Raw genomic sequence first — 19,080 nt, 5'->3', positions numbered from 1 at the left:
ACATCGCAAATTGCATCTGTATAGCACGCCGTGATTTTGTATTCTCGCAATGTAGCAGCCTACAAAACATCGCTCATGTGGCAGAACCCATTGGAAAGCATGGGCTTCACATACATGAGATTTGTAGAATTGCCGCATCGGGAAAAAAATAGTACGATTTTGTCACCCGTATGGAAATGGCCTGGCAGATTGGAGGCAGAGAAGAAGAGAGGGAAATTGACTTCTACCTCATTGCTTTTTTTGCCTTCCTCTGGATCAACATGAAGGATGGGTGTGGGGTGGGGAGGGGTGGCTAGGCTGAACTGGATGGACATGGGGCTTTTTTCAGCCTTACATACTATGTTACTATGACCACTACATTTCACTGCTTGGTAACCATCTGCCTCCCTTCATGGACATCATGTACCCCCACAATGATGGGATACTCCAGCAGGACGTTGCATTGGGCCCACGTTGTCCAGAATTGGTTTGAGAGGCATTATGGAGAGTTTCTACGAATGGGTGAATGTACAGGTCTCACCAACATGAGCCCAACTGAACATTTATGGGAAGTGGTGAAGAGGTCCACTTGCACCAATGATTACCACAGAGCTGTGGGGGGGCTATCCTGACGGCTAAACAACCATCCAGACATCTTCTGTCCACTTGTGGAATCGATGCCATATCAACTTGTTGGCACTTCGCTGGGCTAGAGGGGGTTCTATACACCAGTGGTCCCCAACCTTTTTGGCACCATGGACCGGCTTCAAGCAAGACCATTTTTACAAGGCCCAGCAGGGTTGGGCGGGACATGGGCGGGGCTTTGGTTATATGGGGCGGGTTTATAAAGGGGGTTGGAGTTTAGTGCATACTTATTTAATTATGACATTTAGAATGTCCTGGCAGTACACACATAGGGCAGTATAATATATCCCCCCCCCCCCCCCGCCTGGCAGCACACGTAAGTGTGCGCCGGGATCAGCTCGATTACCAGCAGGGAGCTGCGGCGCCCCCGCTGGTAATCGCTTCAGTGGTGAGCGGCGTCAGCACGCCGCGGGCCACATAACACGAGGCAGCGGGCCTTGTGTTTAGAACAAAAGTTCCCGGCGGTGCCGTGGACTGGTGCTAAACACCTAAGGGCCCGGCCCCGGTCCGTGGACCGGTGGTTGGGGACCCCTGCTATACACTATTAGTTCCTGTCCCATGACTTTTGGCTCATCAGCGTATAACATTGCTTGGAGTGGTTTTGGTTACAGTAAATAGTTGATATTCAAGGGGCCTGATTTATATATACATTTTGGGGAACATTTATCCAAGACTGGCATTTTCCATGCCAATCTTCCATAAGTGATGCTGCAGTAAGATACACTACTGTAATAAGGTGCAATCCACAAAAAAAAAAAAAGTCCCATCATCACCAAACCCATGACCAAACAAAAGAAATTCGAAAATAAAGACAAGACGAATGGCTGTTGTAAGAAAGCTTCCTCTTTAATAGTCTACAGCAACGTTCACACATAGTAATACAAGTCGTATAAATAACCAGTGGAGCTCGTTGCTCTGCGACGGGATCACAGGCGTAATCGGAGGAGTGAAGCCCTCTGTGGAAACCAGAGAGAAAAACAGAAGAAGTGGCTTCAACCGCTGGCTGAAATGTTCATCTTAGAATGGCTGAGGTAAGTGCTTCTGCTGCCCAGACAGGAGAGGCGGCCATTCCCCCCAGCAGTCAGGCCAATCACAAGTCGGCATTCACTTCTAATTTAAACTTTTTTTTTTTTTTAACCGAAAAACAGTGATGACTGGGAATTATTAACGTTTTTTCCCGCCAGCATCCAACTTTTTGGGGGGTAAGGGGCAAGTCAAGAGAGAACCCAGAGCTCGGAGAAGGCGTCCGATGCCTCCACTATATTGTAAACAGGTTACTCTGCTATGTACTAGTATATACTGGGGCACATATATAAAATCAGGCCGGTGATGCGACATTTCTGCCCAATAAGGCGGCATTGAAATTATAATCTAGGCATTATACTTTTTTTCAGAGGATGTCAATAAACCACAATTTCCAACAGCGGTTCCTGAAGATATACTGATTTGCACATTATACATACATATATATATATTTTTCTGGGTTCAGATGCCAAGCCTTATAAATGCAGCAGCAAGCGAGTGAAGAGCCCTTATATGGAAAAGTTAAAAATCCAGCCTCGCTCCCGGTCGTCGTGCTTTGAGTACATCAGTTTACAAAATATATATATATATATTATCCCCATATTAATCCAGTTAACTTCCTAAAAAAATTAGGAAAAGATTGAAACTAGCACTTTATGAAGTTGCCCCACTTCTAACAGTTTTACTGCAGGAAGCAGACAGCACAGTAGATTGTTCAATGGTCCAGGTTGGTACTGCAGTGAATGAGCCTGCAGTACCAACTCTGGCCACTGCACAATGTATGGAGCAGTCTGCTTCTGGCAGCAAAACAGCTATAAGTTGGACAGTGGACAGCCCCTTTAAAACGGGTTGCATAAAGATCCCAATCCCTGTTCATATGTCCTATTAGAGTATATGAACGTCATAGAGAAGGATCCCAGAAAGGGGAGCCAATCAGTAAGAGGGGCTCCCATCCTGGCACTACAGGACAACCATTCATAAGAGCAGCTGTCCTGTAATACTACACTTCCCCTGCAGCGGTCGCTGTCTGGGAAATGTGTAGCTGGCCTAGGCATACCCTGGCAAAACCAGCTGGTCGCCCGGGATGTTGAAAGCAGGACACCAGGTGATCAACCGTTCCCCACCAGCCCCGATTTCTGGAAGGCATTGTGCATCTTTGCACAACCCCTTTAAGTCCCACCCATTGTGATGGCCGCCCTCTTGATCTAAATATATATATTACATGACTTATACTTATTTTAGAGAGACTCAAAGATGATAGCGGGACCCACAGCAGGATCGTGATGGATGCTCTTTGGCATTAGTTTATGCATCTCCGTCTCAGATAGAAGAAAGAACAGTTTCTTCAACAAGAGTGCAGGGGGTAATGTTTCTCCTTGAGGAGAGCATCACAGGATGTAAGGAGTCTTATAGGCCATGCAATGCTCCTTGGGAAAAAAGCTATGCAAATGAGCGATAGAATAATCCTCCAGTGTCACCCGTTGGAAGTTCGCTGCTCTAGGAGTCAATATCCAAACTTTTAGTAGGTCTTGCGTATTCTGGCCATGCTGCACCATGTGACTCCTGCACCGCTACCTTCCAACAGATGGCGCTGTGAAGGTTTATTTCATCGCCGATTTGCTTCACAAAAAACGAAATGTGATCGGATTCAGACACTTTGTGTTATATTGGACTCTCCTGGAAGCGCCCAGCCCTTGAGAACTACAAGTCCCTGCATGCCCTGATTCGAAATGAACCCTAAAACGCCATAAGAGTCAGATTAAAGGAATTTTACTAAAATATACATATATTTCTCCTGTCGCTTCATAAAGGGCTATAAACATTATGCCCTCAGCCGTGTCTGGCCGAGAGCTTCCACCGTCTCAGTAGTGGATGCCCTTAAGTCATAGCCTGTAACTTTAAGAACTGCTAACATTTTTCCCTCCCCAACCCCAAAAGAAACTCTTAGATAGTGTGAAAAATGAGTTCATGTGAGCAGACAACCGCGTTCTATCCACATACATACGGGGAACTCCAACACATCCACACCTATCAAACATGTATAGAACAGCTCCAGCCGCCCAGCAGGGGGTCTGCTCCTTATGGGGAGCGGACGGAGAATCCGATGCACCTAGCGGTCGGGTCTCTGCACGCAGAATACTTTCGCCGTGTGATCCCCAGAGGCGGTTACCACAATGGAGGCGTCCCTGAAACAGAGGAGAAGGTGAAGATACATTGTTGCTGCGTCATGGTGAAAGATTAGAAAGAAAGAAGTTTATTATTATTTTTTAAAGGGAACCTGTCAGCATTTTTTGCACCTGTTAATTCGCCAACTCCGTTTAGACACCGCCGACTCGTATTTCAGAAGTTCTCGTTGCCCACCCTGTGCCAAGCATACCCGCAACTGGCAGCTTTTATTTTTCTGATGCCGCATGTAAGTATCGGGTGATTGGGGCGTGACGCAGGGTCTCACAGACTGTCCAGCGGACCAAACATCGCCCCTCACTCTGCAAGTGACCTGGAAATATCATCAAAGTCGTGGCCAAAGTCTGGCGCCAGCACCGTGACCTCGGCGCGTGCAGTCGGAAGACAGTAATCCGCCCACAAGGACAGATGTACCACGTATGCGTCGGGCTCCGAGATCACAGCGTTTGAGCAACATTTGGCTGTAATCATGTGGTGAATGTGTCCAAACGCTTGCAGAGTAGGGGGTAGCATTGGGGGAGGGGTGCAGGGTTTCACAAATTGGTCCGGCCCGATATTTACATGAGGTGCTGGAAAAATAAAGCCGTATGTTTGGCGCAGGGTGGACAAGGTAACTTTTGAAGCGCACACGTCAACGTGCGGACTGGTTCCCTTTAGGCCTCATGTCCACAGGCACACACGGATTCCACATGGGATATCCCGCACGGAATCGGCCCGTGCCCACGACGGTGACCCTCCGTACCTGTCCTTGTCTTCTGTACTGTGGATGTGTGCGGAATTGGCGGCCGAAGCACAAGCGCAGTACAGGGGTTTTTTTAAACTCCTGCTTTCCCACGGAATCCGTGTCCCATCCACAATGTCAATGGAAGCCATGTGTGCGGGAACCGCAGTAAGATGAAGCACGCTGCGATTTTTCATCTGCGAGCGGAAATTGCGATTCGTGTGCATGAAATTAAAAAAAAAAAATGTAAAAAACACTTTCCATAGTGTGCTGTGGAGGGTTATGGCTGCGGAATCTGACGCGGAACACCAGCTCCGGAGCAAACATCCGCCTGTGTGCGCCAGACCTCATCGAGAGTGCAGGAAGGACATGCAGCGCGTGAGAATACAGCTCATCACAATAATGATGGAGATCATGAGATTCACGTGAGAGTTCTGTTCACCTCGCAACGCACAAAACTCACGCTCGTATGAATGCAGCCCAACACTGCAAAATAACTATCATTTACTACTCAGCAGGGGGCGCAGGGTGGAGGAATCCCCTAAAAAAAATTTTTTAAAAAGTCAGCTCAGCCAAGCCTGGAGTTCACGATCGCAACCGTCCTCCAATGCTGGAGACGCGCGGACGCTCTAACAGGGATCATAACCGATCCTGCGTGTGTCCAGCGTCACCGCTCTTACGCCATGAGCAGCAGAGGCGCGGGTATGATCCCTATCTGGATCGTTTTTATGTCCTGCTGAAAATTATCCTTTTTAGGCTGCACAAAAGCTGTGATCAAAGTGCGACTGCAGCTTCCCACGGGTCGATCATCAGGATCTAGACTGAATTTTACTGCAGGCTGTAAAGTGAGCTGCGTTACTTATTCTTTGCATCAGTCTGCAATGTAATGTTTTGTGGTCAATAAATATGAAACAGCCACCATATTTCATGCAACACAAACCACTCCCCCTCATAAAAGGTGCATTCTGGTACTTTCCTCTTCATACATCCGCAGGCTTCACATAAACCTTTACCGGTGACTCTTCTGTCCGGGACGATTACTCACTTGTTAAGTGCAAAGTCCAGAATCTCGGCGGTGTGGCCGAAGTATTCGCTGATCATCTTTCCTGATCGCGAGTCCCAGAGCCTGACAGCCCCATCCAAGCTGCAAGTGTAGACCACCGGCGAGTTGTCCTCCCACAGAAGCTGCACGATGCCGGACTAGAGGACAGAGGGGACAGACGTTACACCCCACCCATCATCGCTCTATGCAGGGCTAGGGTCACATGACCACCCACGAAGGGCGCAGAGAGACATCGCAGCTTCACCACCCATGCGTTTACCCCAAGGAAATCTAAATAATTCAGATACGTGGGCCAAACAGGACGTGAACACGAAGCATCAAAAACATCCAACACACCAAAAAATGAGCAAAATTATTGTAATTACAAACTAGTAAGTCATGATGAAACAAATCCCAAAGACGACCCCCGGTGCACGATCCCATAGTCTTATCCCGTGTCAGAAGGCAATGAAAACAAATCATACCCCATATGAAGACATGTGATATATTGGACCTATTCACATGGATGCAGGGAATGCACTCATAACCCAGTTTCCATGAAAATAAGACAGGGTCTTATATTAATGTTTGCTCCAAAAGAGCATTTTTAGCTGCCTGAACACTATTTGAACTGACTTTTTAATTACCCATAACTAGGGCTTGTAGGTCGAGCAGCCTCAAAAATCATGGTATCGTGTCTGCACGGCACAAGAGCGCCACGCCAGCACGGGCGTAGGGTGGCGTTCACACCAAAGCAGAAAAAGCACCCACTTTACTATGCAGAAATAGATCATACCACTCCAGGCACAATAGATGGAAAAAGCCTGTCCCTTTCTAAACAGTGCTTAAAAAATGGGGTAGTCGTCCTGGTAAGGACGGACCCACAGTCTTCACCTAGGACTTGACTTTCCCTGAAGAGTAACCTGGAGGGATGTAAGAAACTGAGAAAAGACTAAGAAAAAGGGAAAACAACCAAAAACTAGCTGAATGTGGAAAGCTTTCATCCAGGACGGAGGTTATAACCTGCTCCAACAATTTCCTTTATTTGAACTGAATCAACAGCAAGGGCGAAAGATAGGGGTAGGAATATAAAGGCCTCCATACCTGCTGATAGGTAGCGCAGAAGGAGCCAGACCCCAAACCCTCTCACAGGAATGACTCCCAGATAGCAGAGCAGGATGCAGCGTCCAGGTAAATAGCAGCCACCAGGTCTGTTTCTGCATTGTCGCCACCATGCCACACTGCCATCGCGACTGACACATGCTAGATGTATTGGGTATAGGTAATGCCTTCACAGATGTAGACATGCAATGTTGAATTAGTATGGTTTTTGATGTATGCTCTGGGGTCCCTGCACTCGCCTGCATTACTTTGGCTTCCATTTCTAGCGTCTGTAGTTACGACTGGTCACATGATGCACTCCCGGAAGTGAATGGTGGCACATACTCCGAGGGCATAACCCCGACGGTGATTACGGCAGTGTGCCAATTTCTCAACTACATACACCCAGCTTCCTGTGTCTATGAACGGTTGGTGCAGATATGTGCGTGGGGCTTCCCAGATTCCCTCTGCATGGGTCAAGTCCATTTACTAGAATTCTTGCCCATGCACTTTAGTTCTGCGTTTCTGGTCATCTCATGCTGGCATCTCCTTCGCACTGGCGCTTTATCTGTATATTCATTTTCGTCATTTGGGTGCGATTTGTTTTCATTGCCTTCTGACATGAGATGAGACTATGGGATCGCGCACCGAGGGTCGTCTTTGGGATTTGTTCCATCACGACTTTATCCTTTTTACTAGTTAGTAATTACAATTAAGATATTTCTATTCATACTATGGCATGATACAGTTTTTTTGCTTGGCGTTTTTCTTGCTGTGTGGCCATCTTATAGGATTGGGCATTTGATGATATTTGTGGTCATCGAAAACCCCGCTTGTTTCTGGGTTTAATAACGACGTGAACGCAGCCTGGATAACCCCCTGAGAGATGCAGCTATATCATGCCACACAGCTCCAAACCCCCTGCATAGACATACATTTAAAACAAAGTTCTGGATGCCTGCAGCCGCCACTAGAGGGAGCTCCCTTCATACTGTGTATACAATGAACTTAACAACAGAGAGCTCCTTCTAGTGGCCGCTTCAAATCATTTCCGTAAAGGGGATTTTGAGCTTTGTATCCGAAAAACAGGATTTTTTGTTACTTTTCTCGGATGTTCTGTGGGTTTAGCTGCTGCCAGTAGGAGGCGACACGAAGCAAAGGGAGAGTTGACTCCTCCTATCAGCTATACCCCTCCTCTAGTCACTCAGCTAAATCACTTTGTACACGAGCAGGAGGAGTGGGAAAAGCCCAAATGCTAACTGAGTATATAACTTGAAACAATCTTTGACAAAATGAAGAAGTGAAGGGGGTAGCTCAGAACAGAGAAACGTCCGACTCCCCGAATGGGTGGGTGCTGTGTCCCCCAATGAACATCCGAGAAAAGGATTTAATGGCGAGTAACAAAATCCTGTATTCGCAGCTGTTATTGGGGGGCATTCAATTTACATCCTTGGACGGCAATCCCACGGCACAAACCAACATTTATAGTGCTGCAGTTTCCAAAAGGGCGACTACAAGCATCAAAAACTCCGGTGAATCTAGAATCGCTGGACCCCCTACAGTGGTGCCCATACTCATCAGCCCTTAAAGCGACCCTCCAGTCCTTGACAAACAAAGATGGCGGCACTACTTCTCTGACTACCTGATGCACACTGTGTATTAGCATGCATCATTAGGTTAGGTTTTACCGATTGGCCAGTGCTGCTCACATGAGTAACGCTGGCCAATCAGAACAGCACTAGTGTCTTAGACAACCAATGCATTCTAATGCACAGTGTGCATCAGGTAGTCTGAGGCCATCTTTGTTTCTCCAGGCCTGAAGGGTCCAGGAGGTGTAGTCAGAGGTCACTCACTTCGTGCTGACACCGGTGTCGCAGAGTCTGTGTTGAGATGTCATAAACTGCCAGAGTTCCATCCAGGTAACCGACTGCGGCCAGAGGCAGCCTGCAAAGACAGGAGAGCATCAGGAGCTTGCAGGAAAGGAAACCTACCACAGATATCAAAGAGGTGATAATCCAGCATAGGACAAACTGTGTTACATGCCAGACTATCAGGATTAACTAAAAGGAGGGGTGTCAGATTAACAGAATTTTATGGTGATCATAGTAAGAACAGAAAAAAGTTCAGGCGACGGAATGCAAGATGTACCAAGACAAGCAAAACGGGAACTCCCGGAAATAGCTTCACCGACTGCATTCTGAAGTTTAGTAAAAACACCCCTTAGTTATCTGTAAGCAGCGCTCTAATGATCTAATGATCACCTTTATTTCTATAGCCCCAACATATGCCGAAGCGAAGTACACATCAGACATTATATACAGTATTAAACCAACAAAAGAGGGGCCCAAGAGCTTACAATCTATGAGGAAATAAGGAGGGGGGGCAAGAGCTTACAATCTATGAGGAAACAGGACTCAAGATGTAGCAGTGCTTGTTCTGTATGATGGTCAGACACCTTTTATATAAACAGGGTTGGATATATGAAGCTGTATGAGCCGCTCACCAGCTGCTGTGTGTACAGATATGAGGTGTAATAGGGTGTATGGTATGTAGGGATACAATGGGATCAGGTTCTGACAGAAAGTGTAACAGATGGGCAAACAGATAAAGAGTTAGATTAGGGGATGTCGAAGAGTTACTATGTGTTTTCAGGGCTCATTTATATAACTTAATGTTAAGCGTAACAGAATTGTCCAGGGTAGCGCATTCCAGAGAACTGGTGCAGCTTGGGAGAAGTCTTGGAGATGGGAGTATGGAAGAGGTTACTCTGATATTAGCAGAATGCAGAGCTCTGGCAGGGTGCACAGAAATGAGAGGGAGATACAGGGTGGTGCAGCACTGTGGAGAGCTTTATGGATGAGAGTATCGAGTACATATTATATTCTGTAGTGAATAGGCAACGTGGGCAAGCCCCCCCCCTTTCCCCCAGGCAACGAGGGCAAACCCCCCCCCCTTCCCCCAGGCAACGAGGGCGGCCCCCCCTTCCCCCGGGCAACGAGGGCGGCCCCCCCCTTCCCCCGGGCAACGAGGGCGGCCCCCCCCCTTCCCCCAGGCAACGAGGGCGCCCCCCCCCCTTCCCCCGGGCAACGAGGGCGCCCCCCCCCCCTTCCCCCGGGCAACGAGGGCGCCCCCCCCCCCTTCCCCCAGGCAACGAGGGCGGCCCCCCCCCCCCCCCAGGCAACGAGGGCGGCCCCCCCCCCCCCCCAGGCAACGAGGGCGGCCCCCCCCCCCCAGGCAACGAGGGCGGCCCCCCCCCCCCCCCCAGGCAACGAGGGCAGCCCCCCCCCCCCCCCCCCCCCCGACGCAGGCATCTGTATAGGACAGAAAGAGGAGCCTGGCTGCTGCGCTCAGTATAGATGGGAGAGGCGATAGTTTAGTGAAAAGAGCGTTCAGTTGAAAGTTACAGGAGTCAGGACGAGAATGGATGAGGGCAACACTAAGGAAAGGGCAGATTCTGGAGATGCTTTTGAGGTGCAGGTAACATGGTCGGCCCCACAGCACACCGGACTTCTCTCCCCAGCTGCATACAGGTAACAAAGGCTTTCCTTACTAAACTCTGAAGACATTTCCCATCATCTAAGGAGCGGTTAATGGAACTTTATTACAGCGGTTTCAGAATATGCAGCATGTCTATTTATCTTTTCTTTCCGCCGCGGACGCGCTCTCCTCTGTGGGAGCGCCAGCCGCAGCGAAAAAGCGAGCGGCCGGGCCGCTTCAAAGCCGGCGGAAATCTTGCGGTTTTTGCTGCAGCCAAACCGCGGGATTTCCGCCGGGAATACGCCCCGTGTGAACCCAGCATTAGCGTCTACCAGAAGCCCTTTATCCTCTCAGGCCGCTAGTCACTTACGCGCTGCAGAATCCAACAGTTTCGACCGAATTGGTCTCCGCTTCACCTTCTTCACGTTTAGAGGCTTTGGATACATTACTTTCTGTCCGGAAGACACCAACCACCTACAAACATGGAGTAACAGACTATTAATACATACATCACAGGAGCCCCAGCAGCGGACCCCGAGAGATCGGTTGGGGGGATTCTTAACAAATTTAAAACAACCCCCAATGATTAGCCATTCTCCATAATGGAAACCAAGACGGGTCAGACATTTCACCACTTCCATGAACCAATGCAATCTACGGCCGGATCAGGTCCGCCAGGGGAGGAGCCCCTCTAACGCAGAAGCACTAGATACAGAATGGGTGTTCATAAGAATCTTTTTTTTAGGAGGACCCGTCCGTCACTTCTCTTGAAAGGTCTGCCTTAGTACAGACTAGGCGATATACCCACGTGTTACACAGCGATGTAATGAATAGGAGTCCTGGAATCACAGAGCAGCTTTCAGTTTTCCTCCGCAGTATAAAAAAAAAAAAAAAAAAATGAAAGCTGCGCTGTGATTGGTTGCTATTGGCAACTAAAATTACAGGGGAAGTCAGTGAGTTTTCGATTTTTAATTCTGCCAGTATTTGTCGCCGGGGGCTGAAGAACAATCATGCAAAATTTCACTTAAGTTGGACCAAAACTGTGGATGTGTGTAGGACACAAACAGATTTTTTGTTTGTGTGAGAGGGGTACCATTCACCCCAAGCCCAGCGTTTTGAAAGAAGTTGTGCATATTGGCACAACCCCTTGAAAGGGTTCCTCCCAAAATCAACTTATATCACCTCTCCACAGGAAAGGTGACAAAAGTCTGATCGGTGGGGGTCTCATTGCTGCGACCCCCACCAATCCCGAGAATGGGAATCCTTTGCCCCCTTTTTCCATCACTGTGAGCTCGCTGCACCCACCCAGCAGTGATCAGACTTATCACCTACTCTATGAACAGGTAATTAAAGGGGTTTTACCAAAATTGCCTTTTAATACTTCTACGGTTACACTACACCGAGCTGACAGAGGGAAATCCTTACCTTCCCAGTGACCACGTTCACCATTTTTGTGTCGCAATCTACAGAACCGGTGAGAATCAGGCTGCCGTCGGCATTAGAGGACACACACGTTAAAGGTCCAGAATGAGCATCAGTACCTAGAGAGCAAGCCACAGAGGAAGACAAATGGTGATCAGCCATCAACACTGCAATCAGCAAGAGGAAGAAATAAAGCCGCAGCATCGGATATCTAATAGAAAGTTCTATCTACAAAAAAAAATGAAGAAGTTATGCATGAGGTTAAACAAGAAAACTAGACAAGAGTTCCAATTTAATGTTGTAATTCACCAAAAGTCCACTAGGAGTGCTGCAGTACAGCGATGTATCATATTTACCCTTCAGGACATGCAGAGTGCTCCCCTGCTTGAGGTCCCAAATCCGCACACTTCCATCTTCATAGCCAACAACCGCTTTCTTGCCTTTATCACAAAAACAAAGAGTTAAAGATCCGATACATGAAGGTGAATCTGAGCTGCAGAGATGAACTATTGCAACACATAGAATATATAAACACAGAAGAAAAAAAAACATTTATAGAAAACTATGATAATTAGCCCAGAAACATCAAGTTATACCCACCATCTGGTAAGAACTGTCCACAGGTAGCCGGGCAGTTGGGTCCTTGGAAAGTTTTACACTCCCCACTGGGTATTTTCCACATCCAGGTATTGCCATCTGCTGTCCCACAAAGCAACACATGGGCACAAGGATGCCACTCCAACCACTGCAAGTAAGCAAACATACAAGAATATAACTCCTATAATACTGCCACCCCACATACAAGAATATAACTCCTATAATACTGCCACCCCACATAGAAGAATAGAACTCCAGCAGGAAATGATGTGTTGGAGCCGCAAAGCAGAGTACCCAAATATGTCAATGCATAGAATTAAAGGAATTTCCTCTTTATTGAAGCCACACGGGCATCAAGAATAAAACTCCTGTAATACCACCCCCTATGTACAAGTATATAACTACTATAATACCGCCCTCTATGTACAAGAATATAACTACTATAATACCGCCCCCTATGTACAAGAATATACCTACTATAATACTGCCCCCTATGTACAAGAATATAACTACTATAATACCGCCCCCTATGTACAAGAATATAACTACTATAATACTGTCTCCTATGTACAAGAATATAACTACTATAATACTGCCCTCTATGTACAAGAATATAACTACTATAATACTGCTCCCTATGTACAAGAATATAACTACTATAATACTGCCCCCTATGTACAAGAATATAACTACTATAATGATCTTTTTATTTAGAACTTGCAACAAAATTATTACAATGTACTAACTATAAACTCATAAGAGTCAACAACGAAAACAGAACAACAAAACAGAAAAACAGAACAAAATAAACTTCAGACCAACCGCACAGAAGTTGGTACCCGGATTCTCCTCCAGTTTATACTATGTACATTGTTTCTGTTCTTAGTCTTTACACTGTTCCCATTTATAGAGCAGACTCTCAAACTCATTTAAGTCACTGGTCTTTCTTGCTTTTCCTCCTCCGTCCGCTGCTGTCACCTGCAGAGCCCCATCTTTTGGTGGACACTGATGGTTGAGGTTCCTCTTCCTGAAGGTCCTCATCAGAGTTATGTAAAGAGACACATTCTTTTTCCGACTTCTCTGATTCTTCTCCCAGCACTCCATACTGTCCGGAGGTTATGGCCGGCACCGGCTGATCCAGGGTTTTCTTTGCTGCGGTGACTTTTCTAGCAGGATCTGCAGTTTTGTTCTTTCTTTTAACCGCCTGGAACCCCTCTTCATCCACAGAGGGGCGCCTGGGCCTTGCGGCTCGGTCGAAGGGTTCTGTAGCCATACATGGCTGCTGTTCAGGTGATTTAGCAACAGGTTTACTGGATATTTTCTTCCTTTCATGAGGTTTATCTTTAATAGCTGGTGCTTGTAGTACAACAGGGGATATTTCACTTCTTACAGCAAGGATTTTTCTTTTTCCATCAGATGCATTCTCGGTGGCTGGTACTTGTACTGTAGTGGGAGGACCATCCATCTCTCCCTCTGCTGGTACTTGTACTGTAGTGGGAGGACCATCCATCTCTCCCTTTGCTGGTACTTGTAGTGCAGCAGGTGAGTTATCAGTCTCTAAAGCGGGGTCACTGGTACTTGGCACTACATTAGTATTAGGACTGTTGGATTCTGGGGCTGTATCTGCTCTTGCGGCGACGTCCTCTTTACCTTCCTCCATGGGCTCTATGCCGATATCATCACCTCCTTTATTGTGTTCTGCATGTGGACACTCCCGGAATGTATGACCTGCTCCTAAGCACAGGTTACAGATGACGGGACCTCTACAATCGCTTTTTAAATGTCCAAACTCTCCACATAATGAACACTTGACTCGAGAGCAGTTGAAAGCGAGGTGTCTGCCCCCACACCTATGACATAGACGAGGCTGTCCAGGGTAATAGCATATTCCTCTCTCTGAGCCTAGATAGAAGGAGTGCGGTAGATGTCTGGTCACACCATTGGCTCGCTCTAATTGGATCTTTACAGTATATCCACCATTCCAGATTCCCTCCTCATCATAGATTTTTTCTGGATAGTTCATGATCATACATTGCCTACTCAGCCAGTGCTCCAGATCTGCCAGCGCCACCACCTCAGACTGGAACAATATGGTGGCCCTCACCACCTGAGGCTTGGACAGCTGGATCACCTGGAGATACTCCCAGATTGACTGTCCCCTTGTGTCATTATATATACTCCAGAATGCATCCAAGTCATATTGCAGCTTAAAGCTGATGTCGTAGATCCTGCTGGAGGGGATATGGATCAGAGCGTACACCTCAGAGGCTTTAAACTTCATAAAGTCTTTTAGGAGACTCTTCCCAATGTACAGTCTGGAGGGAATGTTCTCCTCTGGCCCCGTGTACTTAATCCTGACAGCGTTTCTCCTCTGTGGTGGAGGGGGAGCTGGCTTTGTGACATTGGAGTATAGTCTGTTGAATTGTGGACGATCAGCAGAGGGATGAGTGCCTGACCTTTCCTCATCAGCAGGCTTACTGACTCCTGATTGATCTGCAGACACACCTGCGGTGGTTTCACACTGTCCTGCAGACACACCTGCGGTGGTATGAGACTGTCCTGCAGACACACCTGCACTGGCATCACACTGTCCTGCAGACACACCTGCGGTGGTATGAGACTGTCCTGCAGATTGCTGTATACACTCCTCTGCAGATGGCTGAGAACATTCACTAATCTCCACCATATCTACTCCGGACAATGCAGTTGTCTCTTCACTCATGACACTGCATGGTGTTTCATTTACAATGTCAGTCCCTGAAGCATACACCAGATTACTACTTGCATTCATTTCATCAGCACTGCAAACAGAGTCCTTTGCAATTAACCCCTTATTGGCTGTCACATTTTGCTCCTCAGTATTAGCAGCATTTTCAGAGTCTGATAGCTCAGCTCCCATACTCAGTGACCCTCCAGGCGCTGCACCCGCACATCTCAGAGGGGTTCCCTGCTCCACCATACTATACACAACATTATAGTCAGTACCTTTTTCCTCAATGACTTTTTTAATCTTCATGTTTTGCACTCTGGCCTCCCTCTTCATGTTTTGCACTCTGGCTTCCCTCTTTTTCTCCATTGCCCAGTTTTCTACTTTAGGTATTGCATTTGCTTCTTTGTCTAGTCGCTCCTTTAATATAGCGAGCTCACGTGTGCAATTATCCAGGCACTCACACTTCATCAGCTTTGTCTTTGCATCCATCTCTATCTTAATCTCTTCTCTTAACTTCAAAATTTGTCTTTCCAGTTTAAATAAACTTTTCTTAGTCACTTTCATACTCAATCCAAATGCTTTACATGATTCAGTAATCTCACCAGCCACCATTTCCTGGTTACCACTTTCTTGATCTCCATGCTGCAAGCCACACTCCAGGCTCTGGGCTCTCCCAGGATCGTCAGCCCAGCTGCACTCACTTCCTCCTGGGTCAGAGGCCATGCCTCCTCCCTACTGGGAGCTCACAAGCACACGTCTATCCTCTCCTATGGACAAGAATAGAACTACTATAATACCGCCCCCTATGTACAAGAATATAACTACTATAATACCGCCCCCTATGTACAAGAATATAACTACTATAATACTGTCTCCTATGTACAAGAATATAACTACTATAATACTGCCCTCTATGTACAAGAATATAACTACTATAATACTGCTCCCTATGTACAAGAATATAACTACTATAATACTGCCCCCTATGTACAAGAATATAACTACTATAATACTGCCCCTATGTACAAGAATATAACTACTATAATACTGCCCCTATGTACAAGAATATAACTACTATAATACTGCCTCCTATGTACAAGTATATTACTACTATAATACTGTCCTCTATGTACAAGAATATAACTACTATAATAGTGCCCTCTATGTACAAGAATATAACTACTATAATACTGCCCCCTATGTACAAGAATATAACTACTATAATAGTGCCCTCTATGTACAAGTATATAACTACTATAATACTGCCCCCTATGTACAAGAATATAACTACTATAATACTGCCCCTATGTACAAGAATATAACTACTATAATACCGCCCCCTATGTACAAGAATATAACTACTATAATACTACCCCCTATGTACAAGAATATAACTACTATAATACTGCCCCCTATGTACAAGTATATAACTACTATAATACCGCCCTCTATGTACAATAATCTCTTACCTCTAGGTCAGCCACTTCAAACGACCAGATCTCCTGTGCGTCCTCCACCTTCCACACCTTGATGAGACCGCTCATGTCACCTGTAGCCACCATGGTGGAGTCATGACTGAACGCAGTACAGGTGACAGAGTCCTTGTGACCTGAAACCGTTAACAGACTGTATACTATATGTGGCACAACACAGGATTCTACAGATTAACCCAGTAATGTATACGCCATAACTCTAATGTCTACAAGATCCAACATGGCTGTGTGCACGCGGCCTTCTGTGCAGATACCCAGAGGAGCCGGGAAGGCGTGGAGTACATGAGGAAGTTTGCGCTTTTGCCGGGATATGGTACTGAACCCGGCGCAGGAAATGCCTAAGTAAGTTTCCCCCGTTGTAAGAGTCCGCCATACACCCCACTCACCGGCGCACTCAAACAGCGTCTCTCCGTCGCTTATTCTCCACACGCAGGCCTTGTCGTCTTCTCCCCCCGTCACCGCCAGATTGCTGTCCTTGGGGTCCAGACTGACGCAAAATACAGAATCTGATGGGAGAAAAGTGGAGACAGCCGGCAGACATATCAGAAGGGTCATCCGGAGAGGGGGAATCCTTACCTGGACTTACTGGGACCCCCACTCCGGCCCGCCTCACCTGCTGTAGACCCCTTTGTGCCCGGCCAACAGAGACTGGGAAGGGGGCTGCTCCATTATTAAAATGAGACAGCCGGTCCCCCCGCCACAATGTGATGGGCACAGAGAGGGGCCACACCGTGTGACCCAGCGTTGGGGTCAGAAGTGAAGGTCTCGGCACCGCAGGCCCAAGTAAGGGCCGATCTCCGCGGTGTTCCACACTCATTATAAAAGATAGAACATTCGCATATCTGCTCAGAGCGGATGGAGGTTGCGATTTCCACAAGCGGAAATAAAATCACAGCATGTTCTCTTCTTGTGCCGATTCCGCGTGGACGGCTTCCATCGATGTCAATAGAAGCTGTCCGACCTAGCGGATGGGCTGCGGGGACCCGCATCATCACCTAGCGACGGCGCGGGATATACAAGTATTTACAAAAATCTCTACTTCGCATGACCGACAGCGAGGGTCCGTGGTCATCCGCAGTAAAGATAACTCAGGTACGCGGGGGGGCCGGACGCAGTCAGGGCCGGATTCCGCTGCCGGCTCCCATTGGTGTGAGAGCGGCCTTAGGTGTTCACCTCCCTGGACAACCATTAGTGTAATACTGGATATGAACACTTGGGGATATCGACTCCCACATGACACACAAACTACCAGGACAGGGGAGCGGTTTACTGTAGGTGTGTCACAAAGGATTGTCTAGACCTGCGGTATTTGCAGCAAACCCTCAGCTGTGAGACATCATACCGGTCTTGCTTATCAAAACGGTCTAGCAGTAAATCTGCCTTGTTGCCCCTAGCAACCAATCAGAGCACGCCCCTAGCAACCAATCAGAGCTCAGCGTTCATTTCTTAACCTACTGTGGTAAAATGCAAGCTGGTCTGTGATTGGTTGCTCGGGGCAACAAGGACATCTTACTGCGAGGGCCCATTCATACCAGCGCATTTTCTGTCCGTATTTTTTACTGGCCAAACGCAGAAATCTGATGGATACATTAAAGTCTATGAGAGCTTACGAAAACCAGCAAACACGGATGTTACATGCGGTGTGCTGCGTTTTCTAGCATGTAGCCAGGAGACAGGGACATCAATTGGCCTTCTTGTGCGTGTAAAAAACGGATGATACGCAGAGCAGCGATAAATACGCAGGCAACGCGCACAACACACAGCCTAAATCAGCTAACTAAGCCTTGTTTCCCCGACCGACATTGCATCCGCCCGTATGAACGAACCCTCAGGCCGTATTCATGCGGCGCAGAGCGAGTTGCACCCCGAGGTTCTTGGCGCGAGCCGCATCACCTCCTTCCACGAGACTCGGACCGTCAGTCTGACTGAAAAATCACTTGTATGATAACCCGTTTATTTGAGTTCCATCTTTCCGCGGGGCTCTCGCCATTTCAGACATGGACAGAATCCCGTGGAAAGCTCGGCCGCGTGAGAAGACCGCTTTGATAAAAGAGGCCTGTGCATTCTGGATGTAAACAGCACCGCTCCACCAGGTCATTCACTGACAGCAAGCAATGATCTTGAAAACAGAGGATTAGAAAGATGCAGAACTTGTACTTCCACAAAGCTGGGACTGGAGGAAACTGTCAGCAAGGAGGCGGCTGGGAGTGTGTAAAGCGGTCCCGGCACGTACCGGTGTGGTTGGAGTACGTCAGCTCGCTGTCGTCGTGCGGGTCAGCTCCCTCCTCCACGCCCTCATCTTCCGTCTCCCATTCCTCATCGCCCATTTCTCCATCTTCGGGTTCATCTGCAAAATCCACGTCCTCCATGTCGCTGGCCAGGTCATCTGAGGAGCAGAGAGGAATGTTAGCGGAAGACATCATCACATCCAAGACCAGTCACCATGACAAGAGGTGGTGCCGAAACCCGACTGTGTCTGACACCTCCACCCGCCCTACATATCCACCTATGACTCTGGACGTAAAGGACAATGTTCTCTTTCACTGACAGCAAGCAGAGGTCTTGAAAATGTTCAGGAAATGAAACACAAAGGGGGAATCTATTAGGGCATTTGGCCAGAATTCTGTAAGAAAGAAAAAAGTTTAAAGTTTTGTTGTTTGTCTGTTTTGGCGCTATCTGCTGGCTA

At 47.5% G+C, this 19,080-nt stretch overlaps 1 protein-coding gene across 1 annotated transcript in view; it reads right to left on the bottom strand.

Moving 5' to 3' along the window:
- Nucleotides 1–1,449: 1,449 nt before the first annotated feature.
- LOC136576166 (angio-associated migratory cell protein-like) overlaps nucleotides 1,450–19,080 on the bottom strand; it is a 266,906-nt gene continuing 249,275 nt past the window's right edge. The window contains exons 3-12 of the mRNA XM_066575237.1: nucleotides 18,628–18,780; nucleotides 16,781–16,900; nucleotides 16,371–16,510; nucleotides 12,195–12,339; nucleotides 11,951–12,034; nucleotides 11,598–11,713; nucleotides 10,543–10,646; nucleotides 8,549–8,639; nucleotides 5,598–5,752; nucleotides 1,450–3,833 (exon numbers count right to left, since the gene is read on the bottom strand). Coding sequence (XP_066431334.1) covers nucleotides 3,758–3,833; nucleotides 5,598–5,752; nucleotides 8,549–8,639; nucleotides 10,543–10,646; nucleotides 11,598–11,713; nucleotides 11,951–12,034; nucleotides 12,195–12,339; nucleotides 16,371–16,510; nucleotides 16,781–16,900; nucleotides 18,628–18,780 — 1,184 coding nt within the window. The 3' untranslated portion in view covers nucleotides 1,450–3,757. The remainder of the gene's footprint in view (nucleotides 3,834–5,597; nucleotides 5,753–8,548; nucleotides 8,640–10,542; nucleotides 10,647–11,597; nucleotides 11,714–11,950; nucleotides 12,035–12,194; nucleotides 12,340–16,370; nucleotides 16,511–16,780; nucleotides 16,901–18,627; nucleotides 18,781–19,080) is intronic.

This window comes from Eleutherodactylus coqui, chromosome 8, assembly GCF_035609145.1.
Source record: "Eleutherodactylus coqui strain aEleCoq1 chromosome 8, aEleCoq1.hap1, whole genome shotgun sequence".
NCBI lineage: Eukaryota > Metazoa > Chordata > Amphibia > Anura > Eleutherodactylidae > Eleutherodactylus > Eleutherodactylus coqui.
This window is presented reverse-complemented; position numbering and strand designations above follow the sequence as displayed.